The sequence below is a fragment of the Physeter macrocephalus genome, chromosome 11 (assembly GCF_002837175.3).
Source record: "Physeter macrocephalus isolate SW-GA chromosome 11, ASM283717v5, whole genome shotgun sequence".
NCBI classification, from domain to species: Eukaryota; Metazoa; Chordata; class Mammalia; order Artiodactyla; family Physeteridae; genus Physeter; species Physeter macrocephalus.
Genome location: NC_041224.1, coordinates 107,198,455 through 107,220,295, shown reverse-complemented (window position 1 = coordinate 107,220,295; position 21,841 = coordinate 107,198,455). Strand labels below are relative to the sequence as shown.

General features: G+C 45.1%; 2 protein-coding genes and 1 non-coding gene across 3 annotated transcripts in view; 2 read left to right on the top strand and 1 right to left on the bottom strand.

Moving 5' to 3' along the window:
* Positions 1-11,888: 11,888 nt before the first annotated feature.
* On the bottom strand, positions 11,889-11,961 carry TRNAR-ACG (transfer RNA arginine (anticodon ACG)). Its single transcript has one exon. It is a non-coding gene; the product is annotated as a tRNA-Arg (tRNA).
* Positions 11,962-12,216: 255 nt separating this feature from the next.
* On the top strand, positions 12,217-20,115 carry PRMT5 (protein arginine methyltransferase 5). The gene is made up of 17 exons (XM_007100469.4): positions 12,217-12,441; positions 13,108-13,226; positions 13,543-13,628; positions 13,795-13,929; positions 14,336-14,448; positions 14,595-14,644; positions 14,863-15,026; positions 15,831-15,992; positions 16,168-16,245; positions 16,341-16,399; positions 16,486-16,608; positions 16,695-16,870; positions 17,404-17,513; positions 17,959-18,052; positions 18,241-18,357; positions 18,699-18,763; positions 19,565-20,115. Exons 1-17 carry the CDS (start codon positions 12,332-12,334, stop codon positions 19,715-19,717), a joined length of 1,914 nt encoding a protein of 637 aa, XP_007100531.1. The 5' UTR covers positions 12,217-12,331; the 3' UTR covers positions 19,718-20,115.
* Positions 20,116-21,416: 1,301 nt separating this feature from the next.
* RBM23 (RNA binding motif protein 23) overlaps positions 21,417-21,841 on the top strand; it is a 10,551-nt gene continuing 10,126 nt past the window's right edge. Inside the window, exon 1 of the mRNA XM_028495620.2 lies at positions 21,417-21,586. The gene's annotated coding sequence lies outside the window, so the exon portion shown is untranslated. The remainder of the gene's footprint in view (positions 21,587-21,841) is intronic.

The following is a 21,841-nucleotide window of genomic DNA, read 5'->3' as shown; positions in this document are numbered from 1 at the left end:
TCCGACTTACTTCACTTAGTACGATAATCTCTAGGTCCATCCATGTTGCTGCAAAGGGCATTATTTCATTCTTTTTTATGGCTGAGTAGTATTCCATCGTATATATATACCACACCTTCTTTATCCATTCATCTGTCAATGGATAAAGGACATTTAGGTTGCTTCCACATCTTGGCTATTATAAATAGTGTTGCAATGAACATTGGGGTGCATGTATCTTTTCTAATTAAAGTTTTCGTCTTTTCCGGGTATATGCCCAGGAATGGGATTGCTGGATCATATGGTAACTCTATTTTTAGTTTTGTAGGGAACCTCCATACTGTCCTCCAGTGGCTGCACCAATTTACATTCCCACCAACAGTGTAGGAGGGTTCCCTTTTCTTTACAAAGAGTGTTCAGTGCACCTGAAGAGAGCACTATGGTGCTGTGTCTTGGTCCTTTCCTTCTTCACACTGACTGGAGATGGAAGGTTCGCAGTAGTAAATTTCTCTATTGTGGAGATGAGAAGGGGCCTTGGAGGGCAAGCAGAGGGGTTGAGCGAGAGCTGAGGGTTAGCATCTTGGACCTCAGCTGCCCTCTCCTCCTCACATTTTTCAGAAAAGATTTGCCTTTACTGTCTCTCATTCATTCTTTCACACTCCTCTCTCTCTTCACTTACCTTTTACCACACCTGATCAAGAACCAAGTCTTGCTGGGAATTCCCTGGCAGTCCAATGGTTAGGAATTGGCACTTTCACTGCCAGGCCAGGGTTCCCGATCCCTGGTCAGGGAACTAAGATCCCTGCAAGCCCCGCAGCCCGGCCGAAAAAAAAAAAGAGAACCAAGTCTTGTTGATTCTTCCTCCATAATGAGAGGCAAAGTATATCACCTCCAGAACTTGGAGTAGGCTCGCTCTCTGGAAGGAAACTAGGGCGCTCTCAGACAAGCAAAATCTGTCCCCTCCAGGCTTTCAAGGAGGGGTGAATATCCAGGTCTCAAGGGAGTGACCTTGCCTTCATTCTCCCTCAGCCACCACAAAAAGGGGAACCCGGCACCCCCTGGAGGGCCCCTCACCCCATAAAAAGTGTCTCCACAATACCCATCCTAAAGGATCTGGACTAGGTTTGTTTTTTCTGTTTGTTTTTTTTAATGTTTATTTATTTATTTGGTTGCACCAGGTGTTAGTTGCGGAAAGCGAGATCCTTAGTTGTGGCATACAAACTCTTAGTTGTGGCATGCATGTGGGATCTAGTTCCCTGATCAGGACCTGGGCCCCCTGCATTGGGAGCACAGAGTCTTATCCACTACGCCACCAGGGAAGTCCCTGGTCTGGGTTTTGTTAAGGGAACTGGCAGTTCTCCTTATACCTTGAGATAGTGAAAATATAGGCGTCAACTCATCATGAACGAGGTTAGCAATCTGTAGAAAGAATTTTCCCTAAAAGATAGTTACATTCAAGTGGCTGAGTAAAGTGGCTAAGAAAGGCCTGGTCTCAGAAAAATACAACTGAAATATAGAAGGACCTAAATGTACTAAGCCTGGCTGAAGAAAGAATGTGTAACCAAACGTAAATGATTAGCCCAGAGTTTAGAAAAGGGTTATCCAAAGAACAAGATCAGGGCTCTCCAGAGGCTCTGGACCCACCAAGCTGGAGCCAGGCCCTGAGCCAGAAGACCTCCCCAATGTCCTGCCACCTTGTGAGACCAGTCAGCATGGCCAATGGGCATCCTTCCCCTGCCACTGCCCCACCTTACTCAGGTCCTCATTTTGGGTCCCTGCAAATTGTCCTAACTGCCCCTCCTCTCATCTTATACACCACTGCCAGGCCAATTTTTATGATGATTCTGATTTGTTTTTCCCAGGTAGTTTGTAATTTTCACTTCACGTCATTTCTCTGTTCAAAACATGTCAGGTATCCCCACTGCATACCAGAGTCCACATGGCTTAGCTGGGAATTCAAGCCCTCACAGTGCAGCTCGACTTTCCAACCTTTTCCCACCATGCACATCTTCTACTCACCCTAAGCCGCCCCCCCGTGGGCTTACCCTTTCATGCTTTCCTGTGCTTGTTATGGTTCTATCCACCTGGCAAGAACTCTTCTGCTTATGAAATCCTATCATCTTGGAGGCCCACCTCAAGTTCTGCTTCCCCATGATCATTCCAGCTAGAAAAGGTCTCACTGTCATTTAATACCCACAGCACTTTGTTACAACTTCTTTAAGGTGCCTGTCATGCAGGCCTTGAATTTCATTACCCCACTGGGCAGTGTGTTTAACCCTATCTACAACATCAGAGGCTCCTGGAGGGCAGCTGGTTGTAAAACAGGTGTTCTCAGTCTTTCTGGTCTCAGGTCTCCTTTACTTGCCACTATTTTTTTTTTTTTTTTTTTTTGCGGTAGGCGGGCCTCTCACTGTTGTGGCCTCTCCCGTTGTGGAGCACAGGCTCCGGACGCGCAGGCTCAGCGGCCATGGCTCACGGGCTTAGCCGCTCCGCGGCATGTGGGGTCTTCCCAGACCGGGGCACGAACCCGCGTTCCTGCATCGGCAGGCGGACTCTCAACCACTGCGCCACCAGGGAAACCCAGCTTGCCACTATTTTTAAGGACGCCAAAGAGATTTTGTTTATGTAAGTTTTATCTATAGATATTTCTCATATTAAAAATTAAAACTAAGAGACTATCATCGGTCTTTTCCTGAAGGATATCAGAAAAAAAATTACTTGGTTTTCTTGAGCATGGTTGTTTCTTGAATATAATCCTTTGCCGAGATGGAGTCAGGTAGTATCCGAGCTCTAGTTAGTCACAACTGCTTTGATATTTAAATATGGTCTTGATTAGATCTCAATTTTATAAACGCAGAACTTAATCCCTAGTGGCAAACGTAGAACCAAAAGAGCTTATTTTTAAAAATAATTTTTTTATTGACGTATAGTTGATTTACAATGTCGTGTTAGTTTCAGGTGTACAGCACAGTGATTCAGTTATACATATATATATATACACACACACACATATATATACACACATATACATATTCTTTTTCAAATTATTTTCCCCTATAGGTTATTACAAAATATTGAGTATAGTTCCCTGTGCTATACAGTAGGTCCTTGTTTGTTATCTATTTTATTTATAGTTGTGTGTATATGTTAATCCCAAACTCCTAATTTATCCCCTCTCCCTTTCCCCTTTGGTAACCATAAGTTTGTTTACTATGTCTGTGGGTCTATTTCTGTTTTGTAAATGAGTTCATTTGTATCTTTGGTTTTTTTAGATTCCACATATAAGCGATATTATATGATATTTGTCTTTCCAAAAGAGTTTTATGTACATGTCACAGGGAAGGAGGCAGCAAATGAGTAAAGCTTAAATGATTTTCTAATATTCCTTGATATTTGATTGTCCTCTTCCTACTACAGATAAAACGCCACTGAGTGATATCAAGTATATGAATTACAAGCCTATGTCTTAAGAATGGAAACTTTCTATTCAGAAAAAGTTGAAGATAATTGCTGGAAGTTTACTTGAACATCATTTTAAAAATTATTTTAAAGACTGAAGAAACTAATACAATATAGAATGGTCTTAGTTGTCATTGTTAGAGAAAAGCAAAGAAAAAAAATCCAAGTAATTTAAATTTGACTTTGAAATGTGATTTGATATTTACATATTGAGATAGATGATGCGTCTGATATTCCAGACATTCACAATATTTAATAAACTAAATATTTTCCCAATCAAAAAGGTTTTAAAAACTGAGAAAAATTTAAAATATTTATTAATTCATTAAACATAATAAGCCCATTGCATGTTAACATAAATAATACATTTTAATTAAAAAACTGTGTTTTCCAAAACAAAAAAAACTTATGGAGCTTCCCTGGTGGTGCAGTGGTTAAGAATCCTTCTGCCAATGCAGGGGACATGTGTTTGAGCCCTGGTCCGGGAAGATCCCACATGCCGCGGAGCAACTAAGCCCATGCACCACAACTACTGAGCCTGCACTCTAGAGCCCGCAAGCCACAACTACTGAGCCCACGTGCCACAACTACCGAAGCCCATGCGCCTAGAGCCCATTCTCCGCAACAAGAGAAGCCACCACGATGAGAAGCCCGCACACTGCAACGAAGAGCAGACCCCGCTCGCCGCAACTAGAGAAAGCCCATGCGCAGCAACAAAGACCCAATACAGCCAAAAATAAATTAATTTTTTTAAAAAAACAAAAAAAACCAAACTTATGAGAAGAGTGATATTGTTTTATATTTTTGCGAATCTCGGTATCTGGCTTAATAGAAGGCAGCTGGATTCTCATATCTCCTTTCTGTTATAATATGTGGCTTTGGCTGAATAAAGAAAATCTGGCCTCACACAGACACGTAGGAGATCCTCATGCACCTCCTAAAGAGGACTCAGGGAGACCCCAAGGTCCTTGGACCACGTTTGGGGAAACGCTATTGTAAAAGAAAAAGCAATGGGTTGGGAATCAGAAGAACTGGATTCTTATTCTGGCTCTACTATTTAGTTGAAGCACAACTTTGTTCAAGACACTGAACCTGTTTTCTCATATACAAAATAGATATATTAATAAGTCCTACCTCACAAGATTATGTCCTGAGCATTAGGACAAGATTATGTCCTGAGGTGAGATAATATATTTAAAGTACCTGGTCTGTGGTAGAGCTTAATAAATATTACTCTGCCCAGAGAAAGACAAATACTGTATGATCTCACTTATATGTGAAATCTAGAAGACAAACTCATAGGAAAAGAGATCACACTTGTGGTTACCATAGGTGGAAAGTGAGGGAAGGGGGAATTGGAGGAAGGTGATCAAGAGGTACGAACTTCCAGTTATAAGATAAGTAAGTCCGGGCTTCCCTGGTGGCGCAGTGGTTGAGAATCCGCCTGCCGATGCAGGGGACACGGGTTCATGCCCCGGTCCGGGAAGATCCCACATGCCGCGGAGCGGCTGGGCCTGTGAGCCATGGCCACTGAGCCTGTGCGTCCGGACATGCCCCGGTCCGGGAAGATCCCACATGCCGCGGAGCGGCTGGGCCTGTGAGCCATGGCCACTGTGCCTGTGCGTCCGGAGCCTGTGCTCCACAACGGGAGAGGCCACAACAGTGAGAGGCCCGCGTACCACAAAAAAAAAAAAAAAAAAAGATAAATAAGTCCTAGGGATGTACTGTACAACATGGTGACTATAGTTAACACTGCTGTATGATGTGTGGGAAAGTTGTTAAGAGAGCAAATCCTAAGAGTTATCATCCTAAGGAGAAACATTTTTTCTTTCTTTTCCGTTTTATTGTAACTATATAAGAAAATCGATGTTAGTAGCCAAACCTGTTGTAAACATTTCACAATATATGTAAATCAAACCATCATGCTGTACACCTTAAACTTATACAGTGATGTATGTCAATTATTTCTCAATAAAACTAGAAAAAAAACAAACAACAAACCCAAAAATATTAGTCTGCCTAGGAGGACTGTTACGTTATTGCTATGAGTGAGAGTGACTGCTGAAGATCGGACAGCTACAGGGGCCTAGAGAGGGAGGGGGGGCTTGGCTAGGTCTTCAAAAGAAAGAAGAATGGAAACAAGCAGAAAGACCAAGGAGAGATCACAGGTTTTAGATACATTGAAAAGATGTTTCCCACATAGTATAAACATGCTTATTATAGAAAACTTGGAAAATACATTTTCCCCCACACATATTGAAGTCATTCTGCATGTACGATTTGTAATGTGTCATTTAATGGCATATCATGAACATTTCTCCATGTTTATTAAATTTTCTCTGACAACATTGATTTTAATGGCTGCTTAAGATTTCCTTGCATGGATGATTTATTTGACCATACCCCTATAGGATATCCAACTTGTTTTACATTTTTTGTAATCATAAAAACATGCTACACTAGACATTTCTCTTAATGAATCTTTGCCCTAGTTTGTGAACATTGTCTAGGATAGCTTTCTAGAAGTAAAATTATAGATGATGTGTCTTAAGGTTAAGATCAAAGGCTCTGGAGTCAGTTGACCCATCTAAACCCCTTCTTAGGGGGGCAAGTCACTTAACCTCTCTAAGACTTAATTCCTTCACCCACAGATGGATAACATTTCCTTCCTCACTGGGTTCATGTGAAGATTCAGAGTTCTTGTGAATGTAAAGTGCTTTTCATAGAACCTGACACAAAATAAGGGCTCAATAAATGTTAGCTCTTATTATTATCATAAATGCATTCAGGGGACTTCCCTGCCGGTCCAGTGCTTAAGACTTCACCTTCTAATTCTGGGGGTGCGGGTTCAATCCCTGGTCAGGGAGCTAAGATCCCACATGCTTCGTGGCCAAAAAACCAAAACATAAAACAAATATTTTAACAAATTCGATAAAGATTTTTAAAATGGTCCACATTAAAAAAATCTTAAAAAAAAAAAATCGAGCCCTGGTCCGGGAAGATCCCACATGCCATGGAGCAACTAAGCCCGTGTGCCACAAATACTGAGCCCACGTGCCACAACTACTGAAGCCCGCGCACCTACAGGCCGTGCTCTGCAACAAGAGAAGCCACCACAATGAGAAGCCTGCACACCACAATGGAGATTAGCCCCTGCTTACTGCAGCTAGAGAAAGCCCGCGCGCAGCAACAAAGACCCAACGCAGCAAAAAAATATATATATAATTAATTAAAAATAAAAAAATAATTGTGACTGAATATTGGAAAAGTGAGAAATTAATTTGGTAGAATTGACATCTTTATAAGATTCATTTTCCTAAGAACAAGACTTGTTTCTCCATTTTTTTCCAGTCTGTATATCTCTCAGCAAAATTTTATGATTTTCTATATATAAGTTCCTTGCATTTTCCAGTAAGGTTACAGCTAAGTATTTTATGGTGATATTATTGTTACCTCTGTGAATGGGTAAAAAACTAATCACAATAGCTAATGTATATTGAAGGCCTCCTATGTGCAGATAGGTTCTAAATGCTTTACTATGTATATATATTTTTTATTTTACGTTTTTTTTCCAGTCTCCCAGTTCATCCCACCCTCCACCCAAATGCTTTACTATATTAACTAATTTAATGCTCATAACAGCTTTATGAGATAAGAACTATTATTTACATTCCTATTTTGTGGATGAGGAAACTGAGGCCAGAGGGGTTAGGTTCACATGGTTAGTAAATGGATAAATAGGGCTTTAACCTCTTGCCATCTGGCTCCACCGCCCATGATCTTAACTACTATGTTATTGGGATATTTCCTAGTTCCCAGACCAGGGATCAAACCCATGCCCCCTGCATTGGAGGCATGGGGTCTTAACCATTGGACCGCCAGGGAAGTTCCGGGATATTTTTATTAATTATGTCTTCTAACTGGTTATTCTTAGTTTATAAGAAGGCTACAGATATGTTTTGTATTTGTCTTGTATTAAGTGATGTCTCTGAATGCTATTATTAATTCTCATCATTTTAGAATTGATTCTCATGGATTTTCTATGTATATGATCATATCATCTGCAAACAATGATAAATTTGCCTCTTTCCAAAAGTTATAACTGCTTTTAAAAAATTTCCAGTCTTATTGTATTGGATTTTCCAGAATAATATTAAATAACACAGTGATGAGACAGACATTCTTGTATTATTTTATCTTTACAGAAATTGTTGACTTCATATACACATATGTGTTTGTATATAAAGAATATTAAGACTATTAAGAATGTTTTAGAAAATGGAATTGACTTACCATGTTCTCTTTGATGTCTATTAAAAATGATCAAATGTTTTTCTTGCTTGATTTTTTTTTTTTTTTGCGGTACGCGGGCCTCTCACTGTTGTGGCCTCTCCCGTTGCGGAGCACAGGCTCAGCGGCCATGGCTCACGGGCCCAGCCGCTCCGCGGCATGTGGGATGTTCCCGGACCGGGCACGAATCCGTGTCCCTTGCATCGGCAGGCGGACTCTCAACCACTGCGCCACCAGGGAAGCCCTTGCTTGCTTTATTTTTGACCTATTATATAAATAAATTTCCTAATACCTAACCTTGTGTTAATTCCTGAGATAAACCCTAATTGGTTCTGGTATATTATTATGTTAATATACTCTTGACTTTTATTGTTAATCTTAAATAGTTTAGGATTTTTACATTTATATTCCTAAGTGAGACATGTCTATAGGTTTGCTTTATTTTTTTTGTGTGGAGGGGGCGGGTCCTATTTCTGACAGATTTTGATATTAGGTATATTCCGGCTTCATAAACAAATTGGGTAGTTTTCCATCTTTTTCTATGTTCCAGAACAGTTTCTACTTTCTATTCATTTTGACAGATAAATACTGTATAATAGAGATGACAAGGAAGAGAATGCAAATTGGCACAGATTATTTTGCCTCAGTAACTCTGCCACTTTCGTAGCTGGAGGACAGCCTTGATTGTGAAGAAGCAATTTGGAGCAGTAGGAGGGTCAAATGGGCCATTATTTTGGTGTTGAAGAGTGCAGCTGGCTGGGCAGGCACAGAGGTGAGTGAAGGTGGGCCTGGGGAGGGAGGCGAGGGCTGAAGAATGAGGGGTGCCCAAGAGAAGGTGAAAGGAAGGTTTACAATGCACTGGCAGTGTTTAAACAAGGACATAAAAACAGAAGCAGGGGGCTTCCCTGGTGGCGCAGTGGTTGAGAGTCCGCCTGCCGATGCAGGGGACACGGGTTTGTGCCCCGGTCCGGGAGGATCCCACATGCCGCGGAGTGGCTGGGCCCGTGGGCCATGGCCGCTGAGCCTGCGCGTCCGGAGCCTGTGCTCCGCAACGGGAGAGGCCACAACAGTGAGAGGCCCGTGTACCGCAAAAAAAAAAAAAAAAAAAAAAAAAAAAAAAATCACAGAAGCAGGTAGAAGAACTGGGCCTGAAGGTGAGGAATGCTGGAGGGCAACAGGAGGGTTATCTGGGAGTGGATACTTCTTCCCTTCCAAAAAAGTTTCCAGTGCTCTAGCCTGTTTGTCGCTGGCTCCTGTTGGAGAAAGTAACATTATTTCTCACCTACCACCTCCCTGTCTTCATCCCAGCAAAGGCCTACATCCTATAGTATAACAGTGACTGACATGCTTCTGAGCACAAAAGTTCAGCAAGGAGAGCAGACCAGAGGGAAGGAGAGCATAAGATGGGCCTCACCAACTCTGACTTTATGCCTAGCGCCAAGCCCTTTAAAAGGTCTCTATTTCTTTTTCAGTCTGTGCCTCTGCTCCTCTGTAGCTCATATAGACAGACCCACAGACCATGCTGTTCTTTAGGGCAAAGCAAAGTGCTGTAGGACAGGCAGGGAGCAATTTGGTGTGAAATTCCCGGAAACTGTTCAGCATTATGCTTGCCACATAGCGGAGGCCATTTTGAATGAAAAAACAAAGACATCCCAGACGAATGAAATTCAGCCCATCTAAATTTACTTTAAGGTCAGTCAGAAATTCTAGGCTCTTTTTATGCAAATCCTTTTGAAAATTATTTTAACTGATGGCAAAACTGACATTACTGTTTCATAGATTTCCTCTCTCCCTTTCATCCATGGAGGGGTTAGTTAACAGAGCAGCCTCCAGCTTGACATCAGGAGGAAGATTCCAGGAGCACAGATGGTCCACAGCCCAGATAATTAGCTTCTGAAGACAAAACAACATCTAATAAGTCTTCTGTGAATGTAGAGTTTGGTTGGGCAGAGAACAAGCAGGCCTCCCCAACAACCCTTTTTCTTCTTAAAATGTCGGCAGAGCACTCACCCACTTCCTGTCAACTCCCTACTCATAAGACCTGCAGGGAAGAATTCAAATAAATATTATAGACACTCCAGCCTAAAGGAGGGGAAGTATAACTCCCTACTCCTTAAGCGTGGAATGCACAAGTGACTTCCTTCCAAAGAGTACAGGATAGAAAGGGGGGGGGGGAGGAGTGTAATTTTACAGTGGAGAAACCTGATAAACACTAGTTCTACCAGATGATAAAGGTCAACATCAACAGTCATAAATTATATTGATGGTATGTACTCTTGATATGATGTGATAAAAATGGCACTTTACTTCTGAGATCTTCCTCCCCCAAACCCATAATCCCAGTCTAATTATGAGAAAACCATCAGAAAAATTCCAATAGAGAGGTGTCCTTCAGTATACCTGACCTTCAGTACTCCTCAAAATTATCAAGTTCATCAAAAACAAGGAACATCTGATAAACTGTCACAGCCAAGAGGAGCCTAAGCAGACAGACAACTATACGTAATATGGTATCCTCGATGGGATGGTAGAACAGAAAGAAGACATTAGGTAAAAACTAAGAAAATCTGAATAAACTATGTACTTTAGTTAATAATAATAATGTATCAATTCTGGTCCATGAATAGTAATAAATGTACCATACTAACGTTAAGATGTTAATAATAGAGAAAGCTGTAGGGAGGCATGAGAGAACTGGCTGTGTTGTACTACCTTCTGAAGTTTTCTGTAAATCTAAAACTGTTTTAAGAAATAAAGTCTAGGGGCTTCCCTGGTGGCACAGTGGTTAAGAATCCGCCTGCCCTGGTCCGGGAAGATCCCACATGCCGTGGAGCAACTAAGCCCGTGCGCCACAACTGCTGAGCCTGTGCTCTAGAGCCCGCAAGCCACAACTGCTGGAGCCCGCGAGCCACAACTACTGAAGCCCGTGCACCTAGAGCCCGTGCTCCGCAACGAGAAGCCACTGCGATGAGAAGCCCACGCACCGCAACGAAGAGTAGACCCCGCTCGCCGCAACTAGAGAAAGCCTGCGTGCAGCAACGAGGATCCAATGCAGCCAAAAAATAAATAAATTAAATAAATAAATAAATTTATTTTAAAAAAAGAAAGTCTAGTAATAATAAGAAGAAGAAGGGACAAAATCACCTCCAACTCTCTTAGGCTTCATAGGCATTTTCTTCTTTAGCTTTCTAATCTTCATCCTTTTGGGGCACTTACATTGCACCCGGGCTCCTTATAGCTTATCCTATCCATCCGTTCCGTATTTCTTAGAACTCTGGTCCCCCAGGGGCTACGGTGATCTCATTCAGTCTCATGGCTTCAGTTACTACCTCTCTTCCGGCGATTTCCAAATCTTGTCTGGCTCAGATCACTGTTCATCCAACTCTCTATTACACAGCGCCCCCTAGACGTCCAATCCAGCATTTTCAAACCCAAACCCTGATTCTCCCTAATCCAGCTTCTACAGAGGCCAGAACCCTGGGTTATCACCCACAGACTTCCCTTTATCACGCTCCCTGTCAGTCGGTCCTTAAATTCTGTCAATGCCTCCTGCCTCGGGCCTTTTGTATTGTGTTCTGTTTCCAACCCTGCTGCCAGGCCCTCAGCATTTCTGGCATCCCTGCCTTCAGGTATTCCCTTTCTATGTCTTTCTTTGCTTTCCTTTCCTTCTTTTCCACCCCTGGAGCAGGCATTCACAAAGGAAAATGTAGAGGTTCTCTCAGGCCTCCACCAGGCAGTTCATTACTCCTCTCTCCTCACTGTATTTCCTCACCATGGGTTCCTTTTCTCTATCCTCAGTGTGTGTGTGTGTTTAGGTGTTTGTTTACTTTTTTTGTGTTTGAGATATAGAATCACAAAGATTTAGTGGCTGAATTGCCACAATCTATTTAAAAATATACTGAGGCCCATACAAAGACCCCAGCCATCAACCCGGTTTTCTCAGGATTCGGATGGACCTAAGTAGTGACACAAGAACCACCTTTGAATTCGGTAAGGGGAAAAGCTGACATAAAATGGCTGCAAAACGCAATAAAATTAAGACCTCAAAATGAGGGCGAGAGATAATGAGGAAATTTTAAAAAAGAAAGCAGGGGAGACTTTCAAAATACTGCTTATGGCCATATTCATGGAAATGCAATAAAGGTTAACGCCTATCCCATCGAGCCAGCCAGGAGTCGAACCTGGAATCTTCTGATCCGTAGTCAGACGCGTTATCCATTGCGCCACTGGCCCTGAGACAATTTCGCAGCTCTCAATGATGATATTTCAAGCTTATACTGCAGCGTTTTATACTGCAAGGTTTCATGGGACGTGTAGTCTCTTAACGGAATTCTACGAGTTCACGGAGCATTATGGGAGATTGAAGTTCATCAAGAACCAGACCCTGAGATTGGTGACTCTTCCGGGGCCACGCCGTACGTCACTATGCAGCCCGCGGATTGGCGGGAAGAGCCACTCCCCACCCCTCCTCCTCCAGCTCCGGAGCCGTGGAAGACGCTTTGGTTGTTAGGGAGACTCGTCCCGCCTTTGGGGGGCTTTTTTTCGGCTTTGTGATTGGCTGCTAGTGTCAGGGAATCTCGGCGTGGACAGCGCGAGGGAAAAGATGGCGGCGATGGCGGTCGGCGGTGCCAGTGGAAGTCGCGTGTCCAGCGGGAGGGACCTGAATTGCGTCCCCGAAATAGCTGACACACTGGGGGCTGTGGCCAAGCAGGGGTGAGGGCCTGGACCTCTGAGAGCGGAATGCGGGGTCCGAACTCGGGGACAGAGAGGCGCAGACCAGTCATTCCCGAGAGGCAGGGGTGAGGGGGTCGGAGTGGATACGACGAGGGCGGGGGGAAACCATTAGTCCTTGGAGGGGAGAAGCCTCGGGCCCTGGAGCGTGAGAGAGAGGAAAAAAAACTTGTTGGGGGCGTGGGGTCACTGAACCCCAAAGTCAGGGGAGTTATCAGGTGAACTCACACAGGGGGCGTACAGACCTCCAGGGTCATGCAGAGCGAGATTATCGTCTGAGAGTGTAAGAGTTAGGGGGCTAGGGAGAGGAGAGAAAAACCTTGAGGGGGAAAACTTGTGCAGTACTGGTGCAGATCTGGATGTGACAGTCTTGGAAAACCAGTGACAGCAGAATAGAAAGTCCACGTGGTGTGGATTTTCATCGTTTCTCTTTACTCATCTTTTCCATGGCTGTGTTCCGGGGAGAAATTGAGGCACAGTGCAGCAGAAGTGATATGCCCCAAGGTGGGCTGAATTCAGCAGTCCAGTCGGGTGACTGACGGCAGCTGAAAGGGTTGTGCAGAATCAAGATAGCCTAGTCCAATTGCTTGGATGTCTGGGCACTGCTGCTGTCTTTACATGACAATTCTGGGTCTGTCGCGGTTGTAGGTTTGATTTCCTCTGCATGCCTGTGTTCCACCCGCGTTTCAAGAGGGAGTTCACTCAGGAACCTGCTAAGAATCGGCCGGGCCCCCAGACACGATCAGACCTACTGCTGTCAGGAAGGGGTAGGGACCATCCCACATGCCCCTTAATTATTAGAGGCAATAACAACTTATGCTTTATCAGTGCCTTCCTTCTCTTCCTTTCTTGACTTGGATATATTGGTTCCCCCCGGGATATAGATAACTCTTGTTCTCTCCTTGCTTACCTGCTAAAAGCCTTAGTTCCCTATTCTGCGTCAGGCTCTCCTGTCCTGTATCTGTGATAGAAAAAGTCTGTCTCTCATCTCTAACTCTCTAGTCCCTGTTAAGAACTAGAAATTGAATAAGTAAAGTTCTGAACCTCATTCAGTCTTTGTCTTTCTTGGGTGGGGGAGTGCAGACTGGAATACACTAATTGTGGGAAAGCTTTCTCCATGGATTCGTCCAGACTCAAAAGTGGAAAAGATCCGCAGGAACTCCGAGGCGGTAAGACTGACCTCTTCAATGAATCTTTTTAAAGATCAGGTCTGTAAACAAGCTGGATGGGGAGAGTAGTGTTTTCCCCCTCCATAACTTAGTAACTCTAATATAATGCAGTTAAAACTATTTGAATTGCTAGCTCTTAACTTTTTTCTCTTGATCTCCATTCCAGGCTATGTTACAGGAGCTGAATTTTGGGGCATATTTGGGTCTTCCAGCTTTCCTGCTACCCCTAAATCAGGAAGATAACACAAACTTGGCGAGAGTTTTGACCAACCACATCCACACTGGCCACCACTCCTCCATGGTATGGCTGAGGGCCTCCTTTCCTGCTGCATATTATGGTAGTCAGGCTGTGCTAAGTATCTTCTTGTTCCTAGCCATTCAGTAAAAGGTGGATTTGGCAGAATTGAAATGTCAGTCAGTACTGCCTACCCACAACTAAAAGTGATAAGCAGAGAGTTATAAAACATATAGAATATTCAATTACTTCCAGCAACTTGTAGTGAAATAGAAGACAAGGTAGATACTTATTTAAGGATATGCACAAGATAAGTGTACACATACATATAATCACAAATTGGGAAAAGCATATAAAGGGAGTAATTTGAAATCTAGATCAATATCTTTTTAGTTGAAGGAAGCTTTCTGGACCCAATGAGTTCAAAACAGTTCTAAATAGGGTACAGAACCTATTTATTGTTCCTGTGCAGTTCTGGATGCGGGTGCCATTGGTGGCACCAGAGGACCTGAGAGATGATATAATTGAGAATGCGCCAGCTTCACACACAGAGGAGTACAGTGGAGAGGAGAAGACATGGATGTGGTATGTCTCCTTTTGCTGCTGTACCAGGACAAAGGCTAGGGTGGAGGGAAGTACAGAGTGGAACCTGTAGGAAGGTCTCCTTGAGGTATGGTGATTGGTGGGCCGTATGTATTTGACTGTATTTTTCTGTATTTGACTCTGAACAGGTGGCACAACTTTCGGACCTTGTGTGATTACAGCAAGAGGATTGCGGTGGGTAAGTCCACAAATATCCTGGAATAGGTTATCATTGTCTGACCTTCTGTGACCAAAAATCAGGGGTCTCATGTATACTTGGCTGCTGGGCAGTTTTGCTACTTTCTCTGTGCCTCAGGTCTGCCTTGCTCTTAAGGAGTAGACAGATCTTGCACAAAAGAGCAAGGAAAGGCTTCTGGCCTATCAGTGATTGACAGGTCTTTCTTTTCCCTTGTGTAGCTCTCGAAATTGGTGCTGACCTCCCATCTAATCATGTCATTGATCGTTGGCTTGGGGAGCCCATCAAAGCAGCCATTCTCCCCACCAGCATTTTCCTGACCAATAAGAAGGGATTTCCTGTTCTTTCTAAGATGCACCAGAGGCTGATCTTCCGACTCCTCAAGGTGTGTAGTAGAAGGGTTGTAAAGGTGCTGCAGCTAATTCTCTTGCCTTATTCACATATGTATGATGGGGTGTTCTTTGTTTTTTTTGTCTTTTCCCTCTGTGGGGTTCTTTTCCCCTCTAGTTTCTGGAGAGCAATTTTGGCAAAGTTGGGGGTCTTGAAAGCAAAAAGGCAAATAGCAGTAGAGGCCCCAGAAACATTTCAAAAGGAGCCAGATCTCATGAAAACTTTGCAGAAAGTTTCATTTAAGAAGTTATAGCAACAGGGCTTCCCTGGTGGTGCAGGGGTTAAGAATCCGCCTGCCAATGCAGGGAACATGGGTTCGATCCCTGGTCCGGGAATATCCCACATGCTGCGGAGCAACTAAGCCCGTGCGCCACAACTACTGAGCCTGCACTCTAGAGCCCGAGAGCCACAACTACTGAGCCCATGTGCCACAGCTACTGAAGCCTGCAGGCCTAGAGCCTGTGCTCCGCAACAAGAGAAGCCACTGCAAGGAAGAGCCCGTGAACTGCAACGAGGAGTAGCCCCGGCTCCCTGCAGCTAGAGGAAGCCGCGCACAGCAACAAAGACCCAACGCAGCCAAAAATAAATAAATTAACTAAATTTAAAAAAAAAGTTATAGCAACAATCCATGGGCCTCTTGAGCCAGGATGATGCTTATGTGGCATAGGAGGGCTCTTGATGCTTTTGTTGGTATTTGGTGATCTGGGCCTTATTTTATGCTAGAGCTCTTTGGCCATAAACCATAATAATATCCTCTTGGTACAAGGACTGTGTCTGATGGTCTGACTTATTCTCACAGTTGGAGGTGCAATTCATCATCACAGGCACCAACCACCACTCAGAGAAAGAGTTTTGCTCCTACCTCCAGTACTTGGAATACTTGAGCCAAAATCGACCTCCACCCAATGCCTACGAACTCTTTGCCAAGGGCTATGAAGACTACCTGCAGTCCCCACTCCAGGTGGGTCTGGAGTACACTGAGAGGAGGGAGGTGGGGGGAGGAAATGTCTCTTGAGAGCAGGTGCCCCAAAATCCTACCAAAGCTCAGGATGCAGTGGGAAGGTTTTGGTATTCTGGTGCATTGTCCTTGCCAGAAACTGGCTAACTTACTTTGCCTTTTTCCTCTCATTCATCAGCCACTGATGGATAATCTGGAATCTCAGACATATGAAGTGTTTGAAAAGGACCCTATCAAATACTCTCAATACCAGCAGGTACAGTGTGGGTCCCAGATGGGGTCACGCACAGGGCCGGGATGACCTGGGTGAGGATGGCATTATAGCCATGAGGTCTTCCTTCGTTCCCCCAGGCCATCTATAAATGTCTGTTAGACCGAGTGCCAGAAGAAGAGAAGGACACCAATGTCCAGTGAGTGCTCTCCCCATGATTCCAGAGATTTGCATGCCTGCCTCTCTACATGCAGAGTCAGCTTGACTCCTCCCTCTCTTTCTTAGAGTGCTGATGGTTCTGGGAGCAGGCCGGGGGCCCCTGGTGAACGCTTCCCTGCGGGCAGCCAAGCAGGCTGACCGGCGGATAAAGCTGTACGCTGTGGAGAAGAACCCAAATGCTGTGGTGACGTGAGTAGCAACCTGTTTTGCTGGGAAGTTTGTCCCCAGTGTCAGTTTTTCTTATCTTATCCTCACTTGTATCATCTCTGTTTTAGGCTGGAGAACTGGCAGTTTGAAGAATGGGGAAGCCAGGTGACAGTAGTCTCATCGGACATGCGGGAATGGGTGGCTCCAGAAAAAGCGGATATCATTGTCAGTGAGCTTCTGGGGTCCTTCGCTGATAATGAGCTGTCACCGGAGTGCCTGGATGGAGCCCAGCACTTCCTAAAAGGTGCCTCCAGGCTGGGGTGTGCTATGTAAGGGGATTGGATTATCAACTGGGAAGGCTGGACAGGACTGGGGAGGGATGGGTGTGGCAGCAGCCTTGAGGAGGTTACAAAGTTTAGGGAAGGCAGGGCAGACTTGGGTCAGTGCCCTTAGCAAATGAAGCAATTTCTCTGAATCTCGGTATTCACATCTGTAAAATGAGGGGAGTGGACCAGAGCAGAGACTCTTAATCTGAGATCTGTGGACTTCCTGAGCTGACATATGTACTTTGGGCTTAGCTTTCATCAGGATCTTAAAGGAAAGAAAGTTAAGAACCACTAGATTAAAATACCTTTGGTTCCTTCCAGTTTTACTCTTGTGTGACTCTAAATTAACCTAGAAGTAGAATCCCCCAGGGCAGGAGTTAGGAGCAGGTTGGTCTGGGAATGTGATAGCATGGAGCTGCCTGGGTCTATTTTGATATGGGAGGTCTGGGCTTTCAGTACAGACGCACCATTTCCATCCCTTGGGAAGTAATGTGACTCTCCCGCTCTGCAGATGATGGTGTGAGCATCCCTGGGGAGTACACCTCCTTTCTAGCTCCCATCTCCTCCTCCAAGCTGTACAATGAGGTCCGAGCCTGTCGGGAAAAGGACCGCGACCCTGAGGTAAAGAGCTACTCTCTTCTGGAGGACTCTTTTCTCTTTAGTCCTTTTCTTTTTCTCTGTCAGCATAAGTGTTTTCTTCCACTGGAGAAGATGAAGAGGTGAAGGAGTTGGGGATGTGGGAAAGCAATTGAAGTGAAACTATGTTTTTATCTTTTTCTTTTTCTTTTAATATTTATTTATTTGACTGCGTCGGGTCTTAGTTGCGGCACATGGTATCTTCATTGCCGCATGCTGGGATCTTCAGTTGCGGCATGTGGGATCTAGTTCCCTGACCAGGGATGGAACCCGGGCCCCCTGCGTTGGGAGCGCAGTCTTAGGCACTGGACCATCAGGGAAGTCCCTGTGTTTTTATCTTTGTCTATGTCCCTAAAGCTTGAGCTGCATTCCCTGGGGAACTAGGTAGCTCTTGCCTGTCTTCTCCATATCTTGTTCTCTCTCGGGACAGGCCCAGTTTGAAATGCCTTATGTGGTACGGCTGCACAATTTCCACCAGCTCTCTGCGCCCCAGCCCTGTTTTACCTTCAGCCATCCCAACAGAGGTGGGTTCCTGCATGGCTGTCCTCTGACTGGTTGGGTGAGAGCTCACCCTCCTGGTTTCTTCCCTTGCTGTCCTGAGTCTGCTCTATCTGGTCTCTATCAAGGCTTCCTTTCCTGGTTCCTGCTCATGCTTTACCAAGTTGTCTAGGGTTTCTGGCCGCTCATCACCCTCACCGCTCTTCCCTGACAGATCCTATGATTGACAACAACCGCTACTGCACCTTGGAGTTTCCCGTGGAGGTGAACACAGTGCTGCATGGCTTTGCAGGCTACTTTGAGACTGTGCTTTATCAGGACATCACCCTGAGTGAGTGTCTAGGGCAGTAGATGGGGAGTATAAGAGTATGATACTTGGGCAGCGTACATGTTTCAGGTAGCGTATGTACGTTTCATTTAGAGTCACAGGGAACCTAGGAATCAGTGAATGGGGATCTTTGATTACTTGCTTCTGTGTTCACAAAAGAGATTCTCCTCAATCTAGGAGAGTCTAGAAAAAAGTAGAGTCATGGAAACCTCAATTTTTTTTTTAATTTTTAATTTTTAAAATTTTTATTGGAGTATAGTTGATTTACAATGTTGTGTTAGTTTCAGGTGTACAGCAAAGTGAATCAGTTATACTCAATTTTTAAAATTACTTTGTCCACTTAGGTATACGTCCAGAGACTCACTCTCCTGGGATGTTTTCATGGTTTCCCATCCTCTTCCCCATTAAGGTAGGAATCACCTTTAAGGCTACTTGGGTTAAAGAGTAACTTTTGTCATTGGTGTTCTGCCCCTTCCCTTCTCCCAGGATGATGCTTGTCTGTGACTATTCTACTGCTCTCACGTGCTCTTGGATCCTGTTGTAGATGTTGGGATATCTGCAGGGGCCTTCCACCTGGCTTCCCACGTCTACTCTGGCTCTTCTGTCCATTCTCTACCTGGAGCAAGAGTCATCTTTTAAAAACATGAATCTGATCCTATATCTCTCCTGCTTTTAAAACCCTTCAGTGTCTTTCTACTGCCCTACAATAAGGTCTTAAATCTTTGTTAGACTTGGTGTGGTCTAGTTTTCGCCTGCCTTTTCAGCCACTGTCCTTTGATTACATTGCTTCAGTCCTATGGACCTTCTTTTGGTTCCTCTAATGCCCCATGTTCTTTCCTGCCTCGGGCTTTCACACCTTTGTCCTCTGCCTGTAAAGTTCTTGGCTCATTTCTTGACTCAGCTGACTTATCTTCCAAGTCTCATTAAACATTCTTATTGTCAGGTAACTTTCCCTGACCTTGTAGACTAGGTTAGTGTTACCTTTCATAGGTGTTTTCGTAGCACCCTCTCCCTGTTCACAGTGTTCATCCCACTTTTGATTATTTGTTCAGTGTCTGTTCATTTCTGATTATTTGTTCTGATAGACTTCAAATAAACCTCATGAGGGTTGGAACGTCGTTTGATCATTTTATCTCCACACCTAGCATAGTACATTGCCACATAAAATTCATTAGCTCCACCCTGAACCTCCATGTCTTTCTTCTTACAGCAGCCCATTACCGTGCGTGAAGGCCAGACCATCTGTGTGCGTTTCTGGCGATGCAGCAATTCCAAGAAGGTGTGGTATGAGTGGGCTGTGACAGCACCAGTCTGTTCTGCTATTCACAACCCCACAGGCCGCTCTTACACCATTGGCCTCTAGCCCTGCCTGCAGGTGTCTAGAGCCTTGGAAGCAGCTTCAGGTTCTGCTCCTGTAGCACAGAAGGTGCAGTACACCATGGGCTCTGATTTGCCTTGCCCGTCAGAGAGGAGCATTTCAGTCCACTTTCCTGCCTTACATCAAGATGGGCAAAGGATGAGAATTACAGGGCTCACACCACCAATCTGTGAAGACTTCAGGCCAGGGCATGAGGAATTCATGTTGGATCTGCGGCTACTCCAACAGGCACTCAGCCTCAAGTTCTCCCTGGGATAGCCCTGAGAACATGTGGATTGAACAACTTTTCAGCCCTTTTCTCTGCCCATCTCTGTTCCTATTTTGATGATTTTGTGTAAGGAGGAAATACAAATAAAGTGAGGTTATGGCCTTTCCTGCTCCAACTCTGCTACCCCCTGCCTCTGCTTCTCCACCCATTACTTACACATATTCAGATCTATGCTCTTAGATCTGAAGGGGCCTAGCTTTATTTCCTATTTAAGAAGCTTAGTGGTGACTCTTGGACTCCCAATTATAGGCCTTTCTGACCAGCTACAGAGAGGTCTTGTCCATTAGGACCTGTGATTAGGCTCTTGTCTGGGGGAGGAGGCATAGCGTTTGTTGCCATGGAGAAAGATAGGGTAGTGAGTGAAGCCAGCTTCCCTTCCACCCTCCTGAGCTGCTGTACTGCCAGCTCCTCTGTTACCTCTTGGGAGAGAAACTGGAAGTCATCCAGGTTTCGCCAGCAAGAAGCCACTTATTTTGTTTGAATAAAATCATAGGATTAGAGTTTGAAGTCCTAAGAGATAATCTAGTCTAATTCTACATTTTACAGAAGAGGAATTTGAATTGGTACAATGATATAAAGTTAGTATTCAAATCAGGACTCAACATGGTTCCTGTGACTCCATGGCCCTCTCCATGTTATATAACCAGCTATCTTTCTGGCAGCTGTATTAGGCAGCTGAAGGCTCTGGGGGTTCTGGAAGACGTTGCAACGTGAGGGTGGACATCAGTTCCTTCTTTCTGGTTCGAGGGCTGAGTACTGCTGCACCCAGAGTCACCTGAGAAACTGCCTCAAGTTTACCCTTGCGGTGGGAGGTGTGTGGGGCACTGATTTGAACTGAAGGTATGTGAGCTGTAGAACCAGGCAGAATGCGGAAGAAGACAAATCTGTGACAGTCTCGTGAGATCCAAGCGCCGAGGAAACGAGGCAGCGGTTGGGAGGGTTGTATGACAGAATGGGGATGTGCAGCCCAGCATCCCTCCCCACGGGAAGCAAATGCAGTTGCTCTCCAGAAAGCTGTCCCAGAGAAGCCTGACGCGAGCTCCTCGGCAAATCTGAGTGGGGACTGCCAAGGACGTCAATAAGCTCCTGCACGGTGTTAGCCTAGTCTACATGAGAGCCGGGAGCGAACCGTAGGGTCCTTTTCTCCAGTGCTCTGCCCGGTTGCCCCGCCTTCCTCAAGTCATTTATCCAATGAGAGAGCGATAGGCGGCTACCTAAGGACGCTTCTGCTTTCCCTGAGTCTCGGAAAGATTAGCCAATTAATGGGAACTTGATGGTTGCTAAGAGACCTTTGAGCTTGGCTCCACCCATGCTCAGGATTGTAGCCAATGAAAATCTGTACTTTGGAGTGTTGCCGCGAAACCCGTGAGATTTATTCCGCCGCCTGAATGTTTCGGCGCCTGCGCAGATTGGGGAAGGTTCTGGAAGGTAGCGGAGCTGCCGCCATTTTGCGGGAAGAGGAGCGGCTCCGGTTGTAGCGGGGCTCTTACTGCTGAGTCTCTGGAAGGGAGCCGTGGTTCGCGTCCCGCGACACACCCAAAGGAACGGAGGGAACCGGGACCCCCCCCTGCGGGGACCCGGAACTGGTAAGAAACCCCGAAACCGGGTCCCCCCCGAAACGTCACCTATGCGTGACGTTGCCGCACGGCGCCTCCCCCTGACGTCACAGGCAGAAAATGGCGTCAAGAGCAGAATTGGGCAAACTTTTTTTTTTTTTTTTTTGCGGTACGCGGGCCTCTCACTGTTGTGGCCTCTCCCGTTCCGGGGCACAGGCTCCGGACGCGCAGGCCCAGCGGCCATGGCCCACGGGCCCAGCCGCTCCGCGGCATGTGGGATCCTCC

What these genes read in the sequence shown, in the direction of transcription:
- PRMT5 (XM_007100469.4), top strand. Translation starts at nt 12,332, where the DNA reads ATGGCGGCGATGGCGGTCGGCGGTGCCAGTGGAAGTCGCGTGTCCAGC. An exon ending in ACCTGCAGTCCCCACTCCAG is followed by an intron (nt 15,993 to 16,167) that starts GTGGGTCTGGAG and finishes CTCATTCATCAG; the next exon opens with CCACTGATGGATAATCTGGA. An exon ending in AAAAGGACCGCGACCCTGAG is followed by an intron (nt 17,514 to 17,958) that starts GTAAAGAGCTAC and finishes CTCTCGGGACAG; the next exon opens with GCCCAGTTTGAAATGCCTTA.